Genomic DNA, 18,680 nt, shown 5'->3' on the forward strand with positions numbered 1-18,680 from the left:
AACTATTTGTGAAATGTTCACTGAGGAAACTGAACAGAATGGCTAAGATATCAGTTTTAGAGTAGGTAAGCACAGGAAAGAATTTGGGGAAGAGCAAGACCAGTTGCCTATGGAAGTCAATACTAGAAGATGGGTATAAAGCTACATGACTTGGTCATAGAAGAGCACTTTTCAAAAATGATTCGGCATGGTTCCTCCTTCTCCCATACTCCAAATACACAAAAATGGCCAGGCACAGTGGCATGCCTATAATCCCAGCACTCGGCCGGGCTAGGTGGCTGAAGCCTGTAATCCCAGCACTTTGGGAGGCCGAGGCGGGTGGATCATGAGGTCAAGAGATCGAGACCATCCTGGTCAACATGGTGAAACCCCGTCTCTACTAAAAAAAAATACAAAAAATTAGCTGAGCATGGTGGTGCGTGCCTGTAATCCCAGCTACTCAGGAGGTTGAGGCAGGAGAATTGCCTGAACCCAGGAGGCGGAGGTTGCGGTGAGCCAAGAACGCGTCATTGCACTCCAGCCTGGGTAACAAGAGCGAAACTCCGTCTCAAAAAAAAAAAAAAATCCCAGCACTTTGGGAGTCCAACGTGGGAGGATAGCTTGAGGCCAGGAGTTTAAGACCAGCCTGGGCAACAGAGTGGGTCCCTCTCTTTACAGAAAATTTTATAAAATTAGCTAGGCATGATAGCATGTGCCTATAAGTCCCAGCTACTCAGGAGGCTGAGGCAGGAGGATTGATTGAGTCAAGGAGGTTGAGGCTACAGTGGGCCATGATCACACCACTGCACTCGAGCCTGGGTGACAGAATGAAAACCTCTCAGAAAAAAAAAAAATACACAGAAATGCTAAATAAAAACATAACAGTAAATGATAAGTCCATACTAGAGTTTGAGAGGAAGAAGGGGGAAATCTCCAGGTGCCCAAATTTAGTAGAATACTAAAAGCTAAATGGAAAATGCATAAACTACATTTTTATAGCCCAAGGACCTATCAGATCCTAGATTAAGGTCCTAGGGGCAGTGGTGTTAGTGTTCATACAGAATGATATTTTGCCTTTGTCCCACTTGAGGCAGGGTGTTGCAACTGAGGTCCTGATATAAAAATGATACCACTAATCCCTGTAAGCCCTTGGTTAAAGGAGAACTAGAACATTCTGCCCACAGAACCAAGAAATGACAGTGTCTTGTCATCTACCTGGGGTTCTGAGTACCAGGAAAAATAATTCCTGAGTTTGAAAACAAATACCAAGTTTGTGCTGCAGATGAGCGACAGTTCCAAGTTTACACTATCCACATTGGATGAGAATCCATAGCAAGAAAATTAGTCATACTTAATCTATAAAAGGGGAATCTCTAAAGCACTCCAAATAGTAGAATGCAAAACCATACATCAGAAATATGCTGCCCACCAACGAGGTCAAGAGAAACTGTGACATTTGGGGAGAAGGATGGTGATGGAGAGGTCACTAATTTACAATCAAAAACTACAAACCTTCCAGGCACGGTGGCTCACACCTGTAATCCCAGCACTTTGAAAGGCTGAGGTGGGTGGATCACTTGAGGTCAGGAGTTCGAGACCAGCCTGACCAACATGGTGAAATCCCATCTCTACTGAAAATGCAAAAATTAGCTGAGTGTGATGGGGCATGCCTGTAGTCCCAGCTACCTGGGAGGCTGAGGCAGGAGAATTCCCTGAATCCATGTGGTAGAAGTTGCAGTGAGCTGAGATCATGCCACAGCACTCCAGCCTGAGCAACAGAGCAAGACTCTGTCTCAAAACAACAACAAACCTATAAGAAAATATTCCATTTTAAGGAAGAGTCAACAACTGAACATAATAAAACACTCTGAAAGCTCTCAGAGTGTTTTATTAAAACTCTTTATAAAAAAAAAAAAAAACAGCACGGTTGAGATGATTTCATAATGGAAGAATAAATCCAATAATAAAAGATCGAAAATGTATGCACAAAAAACAGGAGGATGTGAACCAAAGGATGGAAAGTATATAAAAAAAAAAACAACCATAGCAACAAAGTTAAAAACTCAATGATCAGATTAAATATAGTAACCACGGTTTCATAGAAAATTAGTAAATTGGATGAAAAGATAAAAAGATAGCAAGATAGAAAAGGTAGTATAGGGAGAGATGAAAATATGGAAAGAGGTTAAAAACATGTTAATGGAAAGCATAGACAATAGAATGAGAAGGTTGAACAACCACCTATGATAAGTTTCAGAAGTTTCAGAAGCAGTGAATAAAACGAACGATGGGTCAGTTTCAAGAACTGAAAGATGGCTGTGAAACCTCAAAATAATCACACTGGGCCCAGCGAGATGGCTCGCACCTACATCCTAGCACTTTGAGAGGCCGAGGTGGGTGGATCACGAGGTCAGGAGTTCGAGGCCAGACTGGCCAATATGGTGAATACCCATCTCTACTAAAAATACAAACATTAGCTGGGCATGATGGTATCCACCTGTAGTCTCAGCTACTCGGGAGGCTGAGGCAGAAGAATCACTTGAACCCTGGAGGCAGAGGTTGTGGTGAGCCGAGGTCACACCACCGCACTGCAGCCTGGGCAAAAGAGGGAGACTCCATCTCTAAAAAAAAAAAAAAAGAAAGAAAAAGAATCACACTGAGCAGCAAAGGCAGCAAATAAAGTAATTCCAAATCTAGACACATGTAGTAGACCTGCAGAATGCCAAAGACAAGGAGAAGATATTAAAATCAATCAGAGAGAATCACCAGTAGGTATAAACCCTTCTGTTTTATATCTACTTCAAAACAGAAGAAGTATTGGTGTGATAGCAGGAATTCCAGTAGCAAAAATAAGAGCCAGGAGAAAGTATAATAAAATAATATGTAAATTGCTGTCAGAAAACAACTGTCAATCTAGAATTCTAAACTGACCTAGTTAAACTATTATTCAGGGTAAGGATAAATTTAAGACATTCTCAGACAGTTTGGTGGCTGATCAATGGGTTCCTTTCTATCTTTTTCTGTAAACATTTTAAAACACATTTATTTTAATATTATATTTACAAATTTTCCCCATGCAAAGATCCTGGTGGTATGTCTTCTAATTTGGGGTTTCAGATTCACCTGTGGGGTTCCCACAGCTTGAATGATGAAACTTCTTTATAATGAGGATTTACATTTATAAATGTTAGGCATCCTGGAATATTAGCAACTCATGACCACTTTAGGTTGATTTCGTGGTTTAGGGTTTCCCACATTGATAGCATTGAACTGAAAATTAAATCCCAGGTCCGTGCGACAACAAGCCTGTGATTCTGAATTCTTAGAGGGATCCCTTGTACCGCTACATGCCCAGGCCCAGATACAAAGTGTGTCTTTTTATCTTCCTTTGCTTATGAGTGGATTTTTTTCTTCCCTAGTCTTCCCAGCTCAGTTAGGAAGCCACTGCCCTCAGCAGGTGTTTTTAAAGTGGCCAAATTTCCTAAACTCTTTGTGTTTCAGTTTCCTCTTCATTTGAATCAGGACTATAATATTCACTCTGTGAATCTATTAGAATGTAATAATTGTACTTGATAAAAGACTGTTATTGTTTTATTTTTATTATCATCCTAGTGATCAAACAGGATTACTGTCAAGACTGCAGATGCGTAGATAATAGAAAAAAGTAAAACGGATGGATTAAAAGTAATAAAAATTTAAGGTTTGTTATTTTAGAAAATTACAATAATATACAATCTCTTGTATAAGCATATGACCAGGCAAAGAATATGTTCATATGCTAGAAATGAAAGAAAGGATAGTGGTCTAGGGACAGGAGTCCTGGGTTCTAGCCTTGCCTCTGTTGACTATCAGAAAGCTACATAGCTTCTCTGAGCTGAAGTTTCCAGAATGCAAAACTTAGAAGAGGAATTGTGAAATCACCAAGATCCTCTGCGTCTGTTCCATGCTATGATTTTCTGTTATCTGCTCTATTTTTTATGGCTTACTTATGTGGTACCAAATTATCAGCTTTCTGGCATGTGTTGTAAGATTATGTGACCACAAAATAATACTCTTGAAAGAAAATTAGTTTCTACTTCATTTTTATTCAAAGAAAATGAGAAAGGACAAAAGAAGAAGTCACAAGCAAACATGAAAATGATAACCATAAACCCTGCATTTTCATAGTTCCTGTGTGCTTTAAAAAGCTATTTCACAGGGACCACTGAGTTGCTGTGGGTACCAGTTGGAGGCTGGATTTCCTACCTCCCCACTGCAGTGACCTACTGAGAAGAATCCTCTCCAGGAGATACCTCATCAGAAATATTATAAATGGGAAAAAATGACTAAGGATCATTTGCTATCAGCAACTTGGGGATATCTGCTAGAAATGTTCTTAGCAAGGCAGACTAGAGTAGACTATGGATGACACCTTCTCCCAGGGCCTGCCTTCAGCTTAGCCAGGCTCCCTCTGATGGGCCATTTTTAGTTCCTGTTCTCTCTCTTCCACTTCCCATGACATTCTGAAAGGAGCCACCGGCCATGTGTACCTCCATATTAACTACAGAGAATCCCCAAAGAAAACTTCAAGGAGAACAGTGAGATCAAACACTAACAATAAACCACTGAAGATTGAGACACTGGAAACAGTTGGCTACGGCAATAACAAGGCACTTTCACGCATAAAAATAAAGCCAATGGTGTCAATTCGTCTGTGCCGAGCTTGAGTCACTGTGGACATGCTGTACTCACTTTCTTGCAGCCTGTTTCGACTTCCACTATTTCTGGACCTTGGCTTCGTGATTTCATCTTGCAGATGTAGCCAAGAGGCCACTCGCAGGCCCGATCTGCCCAGTACCCATCCTGCAGCGAGCAAAGAGAAAAAAAAAAAAAGGATTATCAGTTTGGGGACTTTTTTTTTTTTTTTTTTTTTTTTTTTGAGATGGAGTCTAACTCTGTCACCCAGGCTGGAGTGCAGTGGGGCCATCTTGGTTCATGGCAACCTTCGTCTCCCAAGTTCAAGTGATTCTCCTGCCTCAGCCTCCCAAGTAGCTGGGATTACAGGCGCCATGCCGGCTAATTTTTTGTATTTTTAGTAGAGATGGGGTTTCACCATGTTGGCAAGGCTGGTCTGGAACTCCTGACCTCAGGTGATCTGCCCACCTGGGCCTCTCAAAGTGCTGGGATTACAGGCGTGGGCCACTGTGCCCAGCCAATTTTGGACTTTGATGTTATTTTCTTGTAACTGTGCCTCAGAAAAAGAAAATTGAGATCCAAGGTTATCAAGAGAAAATGTCATCTACCAAAAGGAAAGGTAAATTGACATGTTCACATATAAACAGTAATTTTGACTCTGGCTACAAACACATAAAAAGAGACTGGCGCCCCAATATGATTTTATGTCTGACATGTCCAAGCCACTGTTCAGAGGAATCCACGGAGAAATTTAAAATGTCTGTAAGTCCTTAGATGATGGTGTTCACAAGAGGTTTGCATGTAGCTTTTCATCAATCTCTGCAGTCAGCTCTGTCTTCAAATTAATCAAGTTCATATAAAACAACCAGAAAAATCTCCTGCACTCAACACACCAAACTTGAAAACACACATGAAACCACAGTCAGCTTTCCTCCCTTCTTCCTGTTTCTACTGACGAGTGTTCTCCTGGATCTGAGGCTCAGCCTTCCGCTGTGTTTCAGATTCTATCCCCTCCCGTTTCCTTTGAGATTTTACCTTAATAGGACTTCTCTCCTTCCCTTCGCTGCTAGCCGTCTCAAAAAAAATGTTTTCCATCTTGCCTGTCTTTAACTCCTCAACTCTTACTTGATCTCAGCCCACTGCAATCTACTTAAGCTTTCAGTCAGAGTAATATTTATAAATTGCCGCTTTGGTCTTGCCCTTCTGAGGCAATTCATGTTTCTTGAACCTCAGTTTCTACACATTCTTCCGCCTCTAACTTTGTCAGCCACTTGACCTTTCACCTCTTCCAAATATGCTGCTTTCTGGTTTCTTCTGTCTAACTCTTTGGATAGTTAACACCTAATATGTTCTCAAACTCCATCACAATAAAAAGAACCACAATGACAAAAATAATAGCCACAGCGACAAAAATAAACAACCATGATGAAAAAAATTATTGAACAATAAATATGGGCTGGGGAACTATGTACCATATATGTATTATTTAATACTCATATCCTGGGCCTGGCACAGTGGCTCACGTAATCTCAACACTTTGGGAGGCTGAGGCAGATGGATCTCTTGAGCTTAAGAGTTCAAGACTAGCCTGGGCAACATGGCAAAACCCCATCTCTACCAAAAACACAAAAAATTAGACAGGTGTGGTGGTGCACACCTATAGTCACAGCTACTTGGGGGGCCTGAACCCAGGAGGTCAAGACTGCAATGAGCTGAGATCGCGCCACTGCGCTCCACCCTATGTGACAGAGCAAGACTCTGTCTTAAAAAACAAACAAACAACAACAAAAAACATCTCATAAACACAGGTGAGCTGAGTACAGTTCTTATTCCCATTTTGCAAATAAAGGAGTCAGTCACACAGCAAAACCCAGCCTCTTAATCACTGTGTTTGTCATCTATTAATAAAGGATAAACTTGATGACATTTTTCAATTACTAAGGTCATATTTAAATCATAGAAGCAATCATTTCATATAACATTTCCATGTAAACTGAAAAAAAGTAATGAAGCTCCCCAAGTACAGATTTCAGGGCTAACCCAGAGTAGTTCTAAGTAGGTCTGCAGCTATTTAAAGCAACCACTTGAAGGCAGAACTGAAGTTCTCATTTGACCAATCAAGACACATATCTATGAATGTGTGTGTATATCTCTATCTATCTATCTATCTATCTATCTATCTATCTATCTATCTAGATATGGCACATATATACGGGGCTACAATCTCTTTTTACATATATACATACATATATATATCTCTTTTTACATATATGTAATCATATATATGGCTTATAATCACTTTTAACATATATACATAATCATATATATGAAGCTTAATTGATCAAATAAGAGCTTTGGGGTGTGTGTGTATATATGTGGCACTATATACTGTTCCTATGACACTATATATATATATATATATATATATATATATATATAGTGTCATAGGAACAGTATATAGTGCCACATATATAATGTTCCAAATATATATATGCCATATATATAAGTATTGTTCATTGGTATAATTATAACTTACGAGTATAGGTCTCAATGTATCCACCTGAACATATGGCACTATATATTGTTCCTATGGCACTATATACATATATATATATATATATATGTGGAACATTTTATATATATATATGGAATATTATATATATATGGAACATTATATATATGGTACTCTAGTTCTATAGCATCCTAACTAACCTGTTTTCTGCTAAATCATTTGCAAGCTTTACTGGCTATTATCAGTGCCATGATAAATTTAAGTAATATTTTATATACATATATATATATAATGTTCCATATATATATATAATGTTCCATACATTATATATATATATATATATATATATATAGAGAGAGAGAGAGACAGAGAGAGAGAGAGAGAGAGCCATAGGAACAATATGAATATTCGTTATTGGTCAATCTCATTCTTGAACCAAAAGTTTTTGTACAGTGCTCCAGTGATCCTCTTGAAAATTTCACGTTGCCAGACAATTGAGAGAGATTCAAGATATCAAATCTGAATTTTGGTTCACCTTTGATCCATGCCAATTCATGTAGAACAAAAACAATCTAAACAAACATATGTAAGTGAGTGGGACAGAAGGAAAAATCCCCCGTGACTTGCATTATAAATACCAGTAATTCAAGTGCCTTTACCTTGCCTTTCATCACCACACAATCCTCCTGTCTGTTGTTTTCATGGCTTGGTTCTCCACGAAGCCATTTGGTAAATGTTACAGGGGTCCCATCACTCCACTCAAAGTACATTTGAATCTTAATGTCATTTAAGCCAATCCACAATTCATCACTTGGCTCTAAACAGGAAGAAACACACGGTAGTGTATACAAGGGTTGCTTTCCAAAGGTCAGGCAGGTATCAGGAACGGAAGGCACTCTGCTTTATCAACAGGGCTCCACTTCCCTTGACATGATCACCATCATGAAAGATAGTCCTCGTGAGTGTTCATCTGGCCTGCATGCTGCACACTTAAATGCCAACTACATTTTACCTTGTTAGTTTTCAGCTGTGTAGTCTACTCTTTACATTGTGAATATGACTGCATTCTTTTGTGGAAATATTACAAATTTTGTCGCCTGGGAGTTACAAAAATAAAATTGGGTTAGGTTTATTACTATGCTGTATCTTACAAAGCTACCTTTACTGTTACAAATAATTTACCATGCCACCTGCATTATATTATTGGAAATATGGTAGCCTATTTATATACATCTGACGGTGATTAAATTGAATATTTTTAAATGACAAAAATTTTAAGCTGCTTCTATTTTACTGTTGTCATCAAGAACATTCTAGGTGCTTCCATTAAAGATCAGTCACTGTACTGGGAGTGAAAATGATCTATATAGTTAAAGAATTATAAATTATAACCAAGAGTTTAGACTTGCTCCTGACATTTGGTACCTATGTATAATCATTTTCACCATGAAATGTCATGAAATTCCAGCAAAACTTCAATAACAGATGAGGTTAAAACCAAAACAATCAATATAGATTCAAAATGTGATCATTCTGTTCTGAAATTCTATGGAGAGCATTATTGATTTTATAAGTATTTGTCATGCTAAAAATTCTAAATCCAACTATCACAACAAAAATGGGACAAAGTTAAAGTCATTGAAGGCTTAAGATGTCATGGCTGAAAAATAAACTTGTCTTAATAAAAAAAAGAGTTAAAGAATACAGATCAATAGCTATCTAATTCACATGACTGGGAGTTCCATCACAAATGCTTGACGTATGATCATTTAGGGGTAAAATAAAATTAGCTGCCAAATGATTGTAAAGATGATGTTGTGGTAGAAAATGGGGGAAATGTCACAACATGTAAGAATCTCCCTAAGCGGTTTAGTCTCTTCCTCCTGAAAGTTGTCATCCACCTTTGCTTTTGGGGAAGTCTCTGGCTGGCCTGATGCCAGCCCCAACAGATGTTTCCAGTGCCGTGGAGAATGAATGACATTGCCAAGATGATCCTCTTCTCCTTTCACTTGATTTGCAGATCGTGATCTTTTGACCAACAAATATAGGCTTCACAGTGACCTCATGTACCCCTCAAAGACTTCAATTGAAGAGCAAAGAAAAACTAACCTAAGTCCCACAATTATAAGATAGTGTTAAGAGTTTTCTGTATACATGTTTCTCACTAAACTGCTCTCCCCTACAGCTTCTTCAATTCCTAAGCACAATCTTGATCGTAGAAAAAAATAGAAGATGTGAGTGTAAAGTTGTTATGCTGATTTTTATCAATCAGTTGGGGAAGTTGTGTTTATTGGTATAATCATAACTTACGAGTATAGGTCTCAATGTATCCACCTGAAATATATTTCCATGATTAATATAAAAGATATCATCTCAACGCAATAGTTAGATAGTTGAGATGATATCTAACTATCTAAATATCTAAAAAGATTTTTGAGGCTTTTGTTCAGCAGCAACAATTTCAACTTTACAGCTTTACTTTTATTAATATTATATTATTGTTTAAAATAAATCCTGTCAATAATTTTTAATGGAAGCTTTCCTAATTTATTTATTAATTCTCAAGCTGAATTTCAAAGCAAGTCTGGCCATCCAATTTCCAAAAATAATCATAGCAATTAAAATGTCAGTTTTTATCTATTACTATATTATGTTATAGGAAGTAGAGTTAAAAGTCATCAGCACTCTAGTTCTATAGCATCCTAACTAACCTGCTTTCTGCTAAATCATTTGCAAGCTTTATTATCAGTGCCATGATAAATTTAAGTAACTGTTAGTCAGACATATCGGCTCTGATTCCATTATCTTCTAGAGTGAATTTTCCAGGATAGGTAGACACAGAATAACCAAGAAATTGTTCATAGGCTGCAGCTGGGCTATTCTCATGGCCTAAGACACTCAATGGGGTCAATACAGGAGGATGGATAGCATTTGGCAGGTGCCAGGAGCAGGAGTGGTTTGGGGTCTTTTAAGTCTTTCTCTGCTACTGCTCTATTTTTTTCTCATCTATTTGTTAGTGGCTTTTTCCTCCCCTCCTCCAGCTTCCATGAGTTTCCAGGCACTGTATGTCAGGAAGCTGTCTTCACCATCTCCACCATCCATTTCCTCTTGTTTTGCTGGGGGAAATGAAAAGCAGCTGCAGCCACTCAGCAGCCTCATCAGTGGAAGATGAAAATGATCATCATTCAATCAACAAGCACTGCTGAGTGCCCATTACCAGTATGCTGTTTCTCAAGCTCCTCATCTTTGGTACAAGCATTCCTGACTTATTTTCTTCATCTTTTTTTTTTTTCTGGTTAGTACATTTTCTATGTCTTTTTAAATTATGCACCTAAAATTGAGACATATATTTCTTTAAAATTTTTTTTTTAGTAGAGACAAAGTCTTGCTATATTCCCTGGACTGGCCTCAAACTCCTGGGCTCAACCTAACCACCCTCCTTGGCATATCAAAGTGCTGGGATTACAGGTGTGAGCCACCATACCTTGTCCAAGACATGCATTTCTTTAAAAGGTTTAGGCTGACATCTAACCACTACAAAAAAAAAGAAAAAAATCTGGCTGGGCACGGTGGCTCACGTGTGTGATCCCAGCATTTTGGGAGGCCAAGGTAGATGGATCACCTGAAGTCAGGAGTTTGAGACCAGCCTGGCCAATGTAACCCCATCTCTACTAAAACTTAAAATAATGCTGGGCATGGTGGTGGGTGCCTGTAATTCCAACTACTTGGAAGGCTGAGGCATGAGAATCTCTTGAACCCAAGAGGCAGAGGTTGCAGTGAGCCAAGATTGCGCCACTGCACCCAGCCTGGATGGCAGAATAAGAATCTGTCTTATAAAAAATAAAAAAATCCTACATTTTTCACTGTTCAGCACCCTAACAGCATCAGCTAAATTCACAAGGAAAAAAGAAATCCAAAGTGCGAGATGGTTCATTTAGAGATCTTTCTTAGGAGATAAAATATGGACCTAAAAAAAGAAAATGTATACACACACACAAATAATTTCAAGGAATTAAACACTGTTGACAAGTTTAAGGTAGACTGCTCTGAATTCAGATAATATATGGAAAAATAATGTTTTAAAACTATCCATAAATGGATTGCACATTAAAAGAAAAAGAAATCAGATTATCTTTCAGTGACAAGAATTCTTTCAATTATTTTACAATTTTCACATTGTGGGCATTTTTAGCATGTTATTAAACTAATCCATTGTTCATTGAATTATTAAATTACATTTATTAAATTTGATGTTTATAATAAAATTTTCCAGAGTTCGGTAGAGAGGAGCACTCCCAGGATTAAAGCCAAGCACATGATCACTGTAAGGTTTCTCACCATATCCTAGCTGGGAGATAATAAAGTCAAATTCCTCGATGGTGTGAATGCTCGCTAGGTCACCGCCCTCCTTCCGGCATGCAGTCAGCGCGTCTCTCTGGATCTTCTTCTCCTCTCTGTGAATCTTGTAACAGTGACCTGCATATGGCCACCACTGACTAGGGCAGTTAGTAGGCACATCACTTTCTAGAAATAAAAAAGGGGAGTAGAAAAAAATTTTTTAAAGACTTGATGACAACTGTAACAATATTTTAATCATTTTACATAATAAATGAAACAGTTTGTAGTTATTAGGCAAATCAAGATAATATTTACTTTTTATTTTTGTGGCATATATATTCACAAAGGATACACTAGCCATATTGTGTTCGTTTTTAGACAAAAATAAAAATTAAAAAAAGAACCTACCTTTTGGTCAAATGGGAAATCACTTTATCAATTTTCTATTCTTTTTTTAAGAGACAGGGTCTCACTCTGTACCCCAGGCTGGAGTGCAGTGGTATGATCATGGCTCACTGCAGCCTCAACCTCCTGGGCTCAAGCAATCCTCCTGCCTCAGCCTCCTGAGTAGCTAGGACTACAGGGCACAAGCCACTATACTTGGCTATGAGAAATCTCTTTTTAGAAAGTTGTACCAGCAGGTGCAGTGGCTCACGCCTGTAATCCCAGCACTTCGGGAGGCTGAGGAGGGCGGATTATGAGGTCAAGAGATCAAGACCATCCTTGCCAACATGGTGAAACCCCACCTCTACTGAAAATACAAAAAAATTAGCCAGGCCTGGTGGCATGCGCCTGTAGTCCCAGCTACTCGGGAGGCTAAGGCAGGAAAATCATTTGAACCAGGGAAACAGAGGTTGCAGTCAGCTGAGATCACGCCACTGCACTCCAACCTGGGTGACAGAGCCAGACTCCATCTCAAGAAAACAAACAAACAAACAAAACCAACAACAACAAAAAACAAAAAAACAGTTGTACCTACAACAAAACTATACCAATATACAACAGATTATCTAAATCTTGTCAGCAAACCTGAACTAAGCATCTGTTATGCACTGTTTAAATACTGGAGGCTTGAAAGCTGTGGCATATAACACATCCCCTAAAAGACTTGAATTTACTTTAGTCTATGGATAGAGAACCAATCACTCTTAAGAGGCAGATTAGTATTGAAGTAGAGAGTTGGAATGGCTGGGGGTCCGTCCCCAAGGAGCCTCGGCCACCATAGCCACAAGAGCCAGCCACTGTTGCCTCAGAACAGACCCACTACCATTCACTTGCTCCCCAAAACTGACATGTGCTCTTGTGATTCGGAGAGGGATCTTGAGTCAGAACTCATAAAACCTGAATTTGCCATAAGAGGTGTGATCGTAGGCAAGTCAGCTCACATGAACAGAAGTACCCATGTATGTGAAAATTTAAAAATAAGATTAGTACTAACACTGAAATCAAACCACCCTGTGTTCTTCTAACTAGAAAAGAATAGAGACAGTGCGCTTGTAAATTACAAACACCACACAATCATTTAATTAAACCAGTTGTCAACATCCTCATGATTGCTACTAATAGGATCGAACTGTATAATCTTGATTATACACTGCAAACATCTAATAGTAACGAGCTAGGGGAAAGTGATGGTAAAGGGGTTTGAAGGAAGAAACTCACTTTATTCATACCTATTGCCTTGAGCCTGGCACACACAGGTGTATTGAGCATTGGTAGAGAAAAAGAATTGAAGTTATAGATAATATACGACTACTTGTTATTACTATTCTAGAGGTACTGTTTTGAATAGCAACTTGGCAGCATATTGCCTAGAGGGTAACTATATTACCAAATGAAAGTGAAGTTATATATTATTTAAGCTCATATTAAATGTTTTCAAATGGCTGCCTTAGTATATGTTCATTATAGGGTACCTTTCTTTACTATTCCTTCAATGTATCGGTCCTATTTTCTCTTAAAGGTGGAGAGTATCTGAAACAACGTTGTTTAAGCCCAGATTCTGTGCCTGTAGTCACACAAGTAACTAGTCAGTCATGATGCTGAAAGGCTGTGCAATTGTAATAGAAAAACGCATGTTTTAAAAAGTCTATTCCCTCGATACAATTGGGATTCTGTGCACTTCCAGTGGTTACAAAAAAAAAGAAAGAAAGGTCACTATACTAACCAGGCTTTGGAGCCCTCTGGTGGGTTATTTTAATTTTGCTACCTAAGAAATTGAAAATCGTATCGGCCAATGCTGAGTGCTTCAAAAACAGAATGGATGAACTTTAAAAATATTTGAAAACATGAAAACAACCAACTCAAGTGAACTGAAGGGGAGTTCCCCGGGGCAGCCACAGAAGAGGATTTGCTACTCTAGCCACAGCTCACGTGTTCAGTGGCCACATGTGGTTAGTGGCTGCTAAGCCAGACAGTACAGCTCTGGAGACGTGAGGATTGTGGATGAACAGATGAATGCTGTGAGGATTCACTGGTTTGAGGCTGAGTTCCTGCCTGAGGACGTTGCCAATCCTGTACGCTGCCTAATTTGATCTCAGATATAATTTTCCAAGCTCTGCTTTATTTGCGTTTACAGATAAAACAGATTAATCCAGGAAGTACAGAGATGTTCAGAAACTGATGTCAAGGGCTTAGCAAGTGAAGGAGGCATCATAGAGAAATAAGAATGTACTGAGTGCTTGACAAAATGAACAAAATTTCATCTCAGGAAGAAAAGCCATGAATTTTTTCATTTTACAGATGAAGTTTCCAACACCAGCAGGTTAAGCAGTAAGGCCATGTTACAGAATTCTGAGTGCTGTACCACAGAAACGATAAAATAGCTATTTTCCTCTGTTACAACATGGCAATTCCACTTCTTAAGAGAATTATATGAATGATTTTAAAAAGGAAAAAAATACACTATTTCTCCTGGAGGAGGAATAGAGGAGGTAAAATGCAAAACATGATGGGCTTTCCCTGAAGATACCCACAGTCAACACGGAGAGCCTGTAAAGTATAATGAAACCCAATATCCATGACCCTCGTCTGTATCTAGTTAAGATCTTGGCCAAATCTATATCAATTGAAATTGCAGGCCGGGTGTGGTGGCTCACACCTGTAATCCCAGCACTCTGGGAGGCCGAGGCGGGCAGATCATGAGGTCAACAGATTGAGACCATCCTGGCCAACATGGTGAAACCCCATCTCTACTAAAGATAAAAAAAATTAGCTGGGCGTGGTGGCAGGTGCCTGTAGTCTCAGCTACTCAGGAGGCTGAGGCAGGAGAATCGCTTGAACCTTGGAGGTAGAAGTTGCAGCAAGCTGAGATCGCGCCACCGCAATCCAGCCTGGGCTACAGAGCAAAACTCCGTCTCAAAACGGAAAATTCAAACATATCCACTCCCTAATCCAACAAGTTCACTTCCAGGAATTATCACATGCATGAAATGATGTGCATATAATGTATACATTATTTACTTCAGGACTGTTTGTATTAATAAAAGATTGGAAGTAAATTAAAAATCCATTAACAGGAGACTGGTCAAAAAAATATACGTGCTGTCTCTGCAATAGCCTTTGGACATCCATAAAAATAAACATAGAAGCTATTTATATTCTATGTGGAATGATGTCCAAAATTGCTGTTAAGTGGAAAACTTAGGGTAAAAACATATTATAGTATACTGCCACTTGGATGAAACAATAATTATAAATATATTTGTTTATATATTCACAGAATAACTAAGGATACACACCCAGAAACAATTATTCTTCAGCAAGGCAAACCAGGTGTTACCAGTAAGAGGTAAGGAAAACTTTTATTATTTATCATGTTGTACCTTTTGAATCTGTAGCCATGTCAAGCATATTTTAAAATAAATGAAATTGCTTTCAAAACCAATGAGACAAAAAAAAAATCAAGAATGCCACATTGTCAATTTCCCCCAGCAGAAAAACATAAACCATTTAGAGCATTCGTTATCCCTCCAAAAACAGGTAATAATAAAAATATATAGTTTGTCTTTCATCAATTTAAAGAAAGAACTAATTCTTTCCTTAATAGTTTAATTCTCCCACAAAATTGTAAAAGGCAGCAAAATTGCTTTTTTTTTCCTTGAAGTCGAGCTGATACTTAAAATTCAGTTACAGGCCAGGCACAATGGCTCATGCCTGTAATCCCAGCACTTTGGGAGGCTGAGGTGGGCAGATCACCCGAGGTCAGGAGTTCAAGACCAGCCTGGCCAACATGTGAAAAAACGTCTCTGCTAAAAATACAAAAATTAGCCGGGTGTGGTGGCACATATCTGTAATCCCAGCTACTCAGGAGGCTGAGGCAGGACAATCTCGGAGGCTGCAGTGAGCTGAGATCGTGCCTTTGCACTCCAGCCTGGGTGACAGAGTGAGACTCTGTCTCAAATAAATAAATAAAATTCAGTTACAACTTTTTAGATATTTTATTCTATTCTGTGAAAACTTCAGGGTAAGATGCTTTACTGAATAACATGGAAGCCCAGATAGAGCCGTGAAGACCTAATATAAATATCCCTTCCAAATATTTACTTTCTAGCTTGGATTGTGGTTTTGCCATGTGTGCAGGGTTTCTGTAACCTCTGAATATCTTTTTCCTCATCTATAGCATGTGAATAATGACACCGACCTCAGAGGACTGCTTGTGAAGATAAAAATTTTATTTAGGTCACAGCATCTGCACAATGCCCAGACACCACAGCACACTCAGGAAATGTTAGCAACCGGCACAAAGAAATATTGCAGTCATATCATTAAGCTTACCCTATAAACTATCAATAAAACCTCTGGAGGCATTCCAACAGTTACAAAGTTGTAATGTTACTTATCTTTCAATTCTAATAGTTTAGGCCCTTCAGGTCCCATAGATCACTTACCTGAGGGAATAACAAAAGAATTCAAAGTAGTGTTGCCCTTTTTGCAAATATAGCCCAGTTTCTGAACACATTCCAGATTTTCCCACTTAGCATTTTTTCCAGGATTTAGTGACACACAGCTTTTTCCAGGTTCTGCTGATGGACTTCCTTTGAGGAAAAGGAAAAGTTAAAGTAGGATGATTACAGATATTCCCAGCAGATAGCATCCCTCTCACATATTCTGATGTCTTCATCCTTGGGATTCAATGGACCTCCATTCTGTCTTTTGCTACACATTCAGAAAAAAAAAATTTACTGACTGCAGAGCAAAAGACATGATGGGTGTCTATTGTTTCCATTGTTGGATCATTCCAATACCTAGAATGTTGATAAAAGCAAATATACTTCTTCGAGATAACATTTTTCCCCATTACCAACTAATAAAGTTACACCTTAAAATATAAACTGTTGTCACACGGGATTTCATTCAGTATCAAAAAGAGGTATCTAATGAAAAGAATACATGATTACGTGGCCCTAAAAAAAAACCAAAATCATCACATCCTTTGCAACAACATGAATGCAACTAGAGGCCATTATCCTAAGCGAATTAACACAGAACAGAAAACCAAAGAGCCATGTTCTCACTTCTAAGTGGGAGCTAAATGTTGGGTACTCATGAACATAAATATGTCAACAACAGAAACTGGGGACTATGAGATGGGGGAGGAATTGGGGGGAACAAAGGTTGAAAAATTAACTATTGGGTACTATGCTCACTACCTGGGTGATGGGATGTATCATTTACACCCCAAACCTCAGCAACATGCAATTTACCTAGGTATATAACAAACATGTACATGTATCCCTAAATCTAAAATAAAAACAGAAATTATAAAAAACAAAGAATACATGATGTTCCAAACCAGCCATGTTAAACATTATTAGGGCCGGGTGCAGTGGCTCATGCCTGTAATCTCAGCACTTTGGAAGGCCAAAGCGGGCAGATCACGAGGTCAGGAGTTCAAGACCAGCCTGGCCAACACAGTGAAACCCTGTCTCTACTAAAAATATAAAAATTAGCTGGGCGAGTGAGACTCTGTGTCAAAACAAAACAAAACCTCATGTGAAATGTATCAATGCCTGTATTCATCAGATTACCAACGCTGACTTTATTTAGTTCTTTAATCAATTTCCACTAAGAAATGGATAAGGCCTAAGTCTTCTTCAATAGGCTGAGTTGAAGGTATTGAGAGTTTTAGTTCTGGTAACACAGCATGTCGCCCTTTTAGCTCTCCCATTAGCTTTTTCTCCTCCATTTATTTTTATTTTTGAGACAGTCTCACTCTGTCACTCAGGGTGGAGTGCAGTGGTGTAATCTTGGCTCACTTCAACCTCCGCCTCCTGGGTTCAAGCGATTCTCCTGCCTCAACCGAGTGGCTGGAATTACAGTTGCCCGTCACCTGCCTGGCTAATTTTTTATATTTCTAGTAGAGATGGGGTTAAATATTTGTTGATACTGTGACTAAAATAACAGGATACTGAACTAATGGATAAGGTATCAGCACTAAAAAGAAACTTTCAAGAAACAATATCACATTTTCTAGCTATTAGTTATTAACGTATTAATTAGTAAATCATGTTACACATCTGTTTATCAATACTACCTCTACCAACTTTGAGACATCCATTAGTGGTTTTAATGTTTGCCATAGTAATTACATATTTGAATTCATACTTGTACATCATTTATGCAAAATATCTTCACTTCAAAAGTGAATATATTTCAATAGATTCATTACTTGGTAATTATTCAATTGAATGCTTGACTGAACAATTTATAAGAAACTGATTTCTAATTTTCACAAGATTTCTAATTTGCACTGGAAAAAACTTCTACTATTTCACAAGGTGATTTAATCTGCACCCACTTCTTAGGAATTGAGGTTTAATTTTAAAAAGCATTACTTCGCTTTCTTAATCATGTTCTACCTCCATTCTTTACTTCACCCAAAGTTAATCCACAGACTTTCTCCCTGAACTTGTAGGATGCAAGGGTTAAATACTGTAATCATCACCCCCAAATTGAACAATAAATAAAATGATCCCCTAATGTGTATAACAATTTAGTAACACAGAGAATAATACATTCTAGTTTCCTAATAAATTTTATTGTCTAATGATTTTATTGAGCCCAACTGGTATTCCCTAATTGCATCTGACAGAATGGGGAGACAGACACCTTAAATCTTCACCCATAAAAAAATGATATTTTATATGTATTCCCTTGCAGTAAGTCTTCCCATATT

General features: G+C 38.4%; 1 protein-coding gene across 1 annotated transcript in view; it reads right to left on the bottom strand.

Moving 5' to 3' along the window:
* The window catches only part of MRC1 (mannose receptor C-type 1), a 104,718-nt gene that overhangs the window by 51,746 nt on the left and 34,292 nt on the right, over positions 1–18,680 (bottom strand). Inside the window, exons 6-9 of the mRNA XM_017529766.2 lie at positions 16,393–16,539; positions 11,504–11,689; positions 7,825–7,982; positions 4,711–4,821 (exon numbers count right to left, since the gene is read on the bottom strand). Of these exons, the coding sequence (XP_017385255.1) occupies positions 4,711–4,821; positions 7,825–7,982; positions 11,504–11,689; positions 16,393–16,539 (602 nt within the window). The remainder of the gene's footprint in view (positions 1–4,710; positions 4,822–7,824; positions 7,983–11,503; positions 11,690–16,392; positions 16,540–18,680) is intronic.

Source organism: Cebus imitator, unplaced genomic scaffold (genome assembly GCF_001604975.1).
Source record: "Cebus imitator isolate Cc_AM_T3 unplaced genomic scaffold, Cebus_imitator-1.0 Scaffold61, whole genome shotgun sequence".
Classification (NCBI taxonomy): domain Eukaryota; kingdom Metazoa; phylum Chordata; class Mammalia; order Primates; family Cebidae; genus Cebus; species Cebus imitator.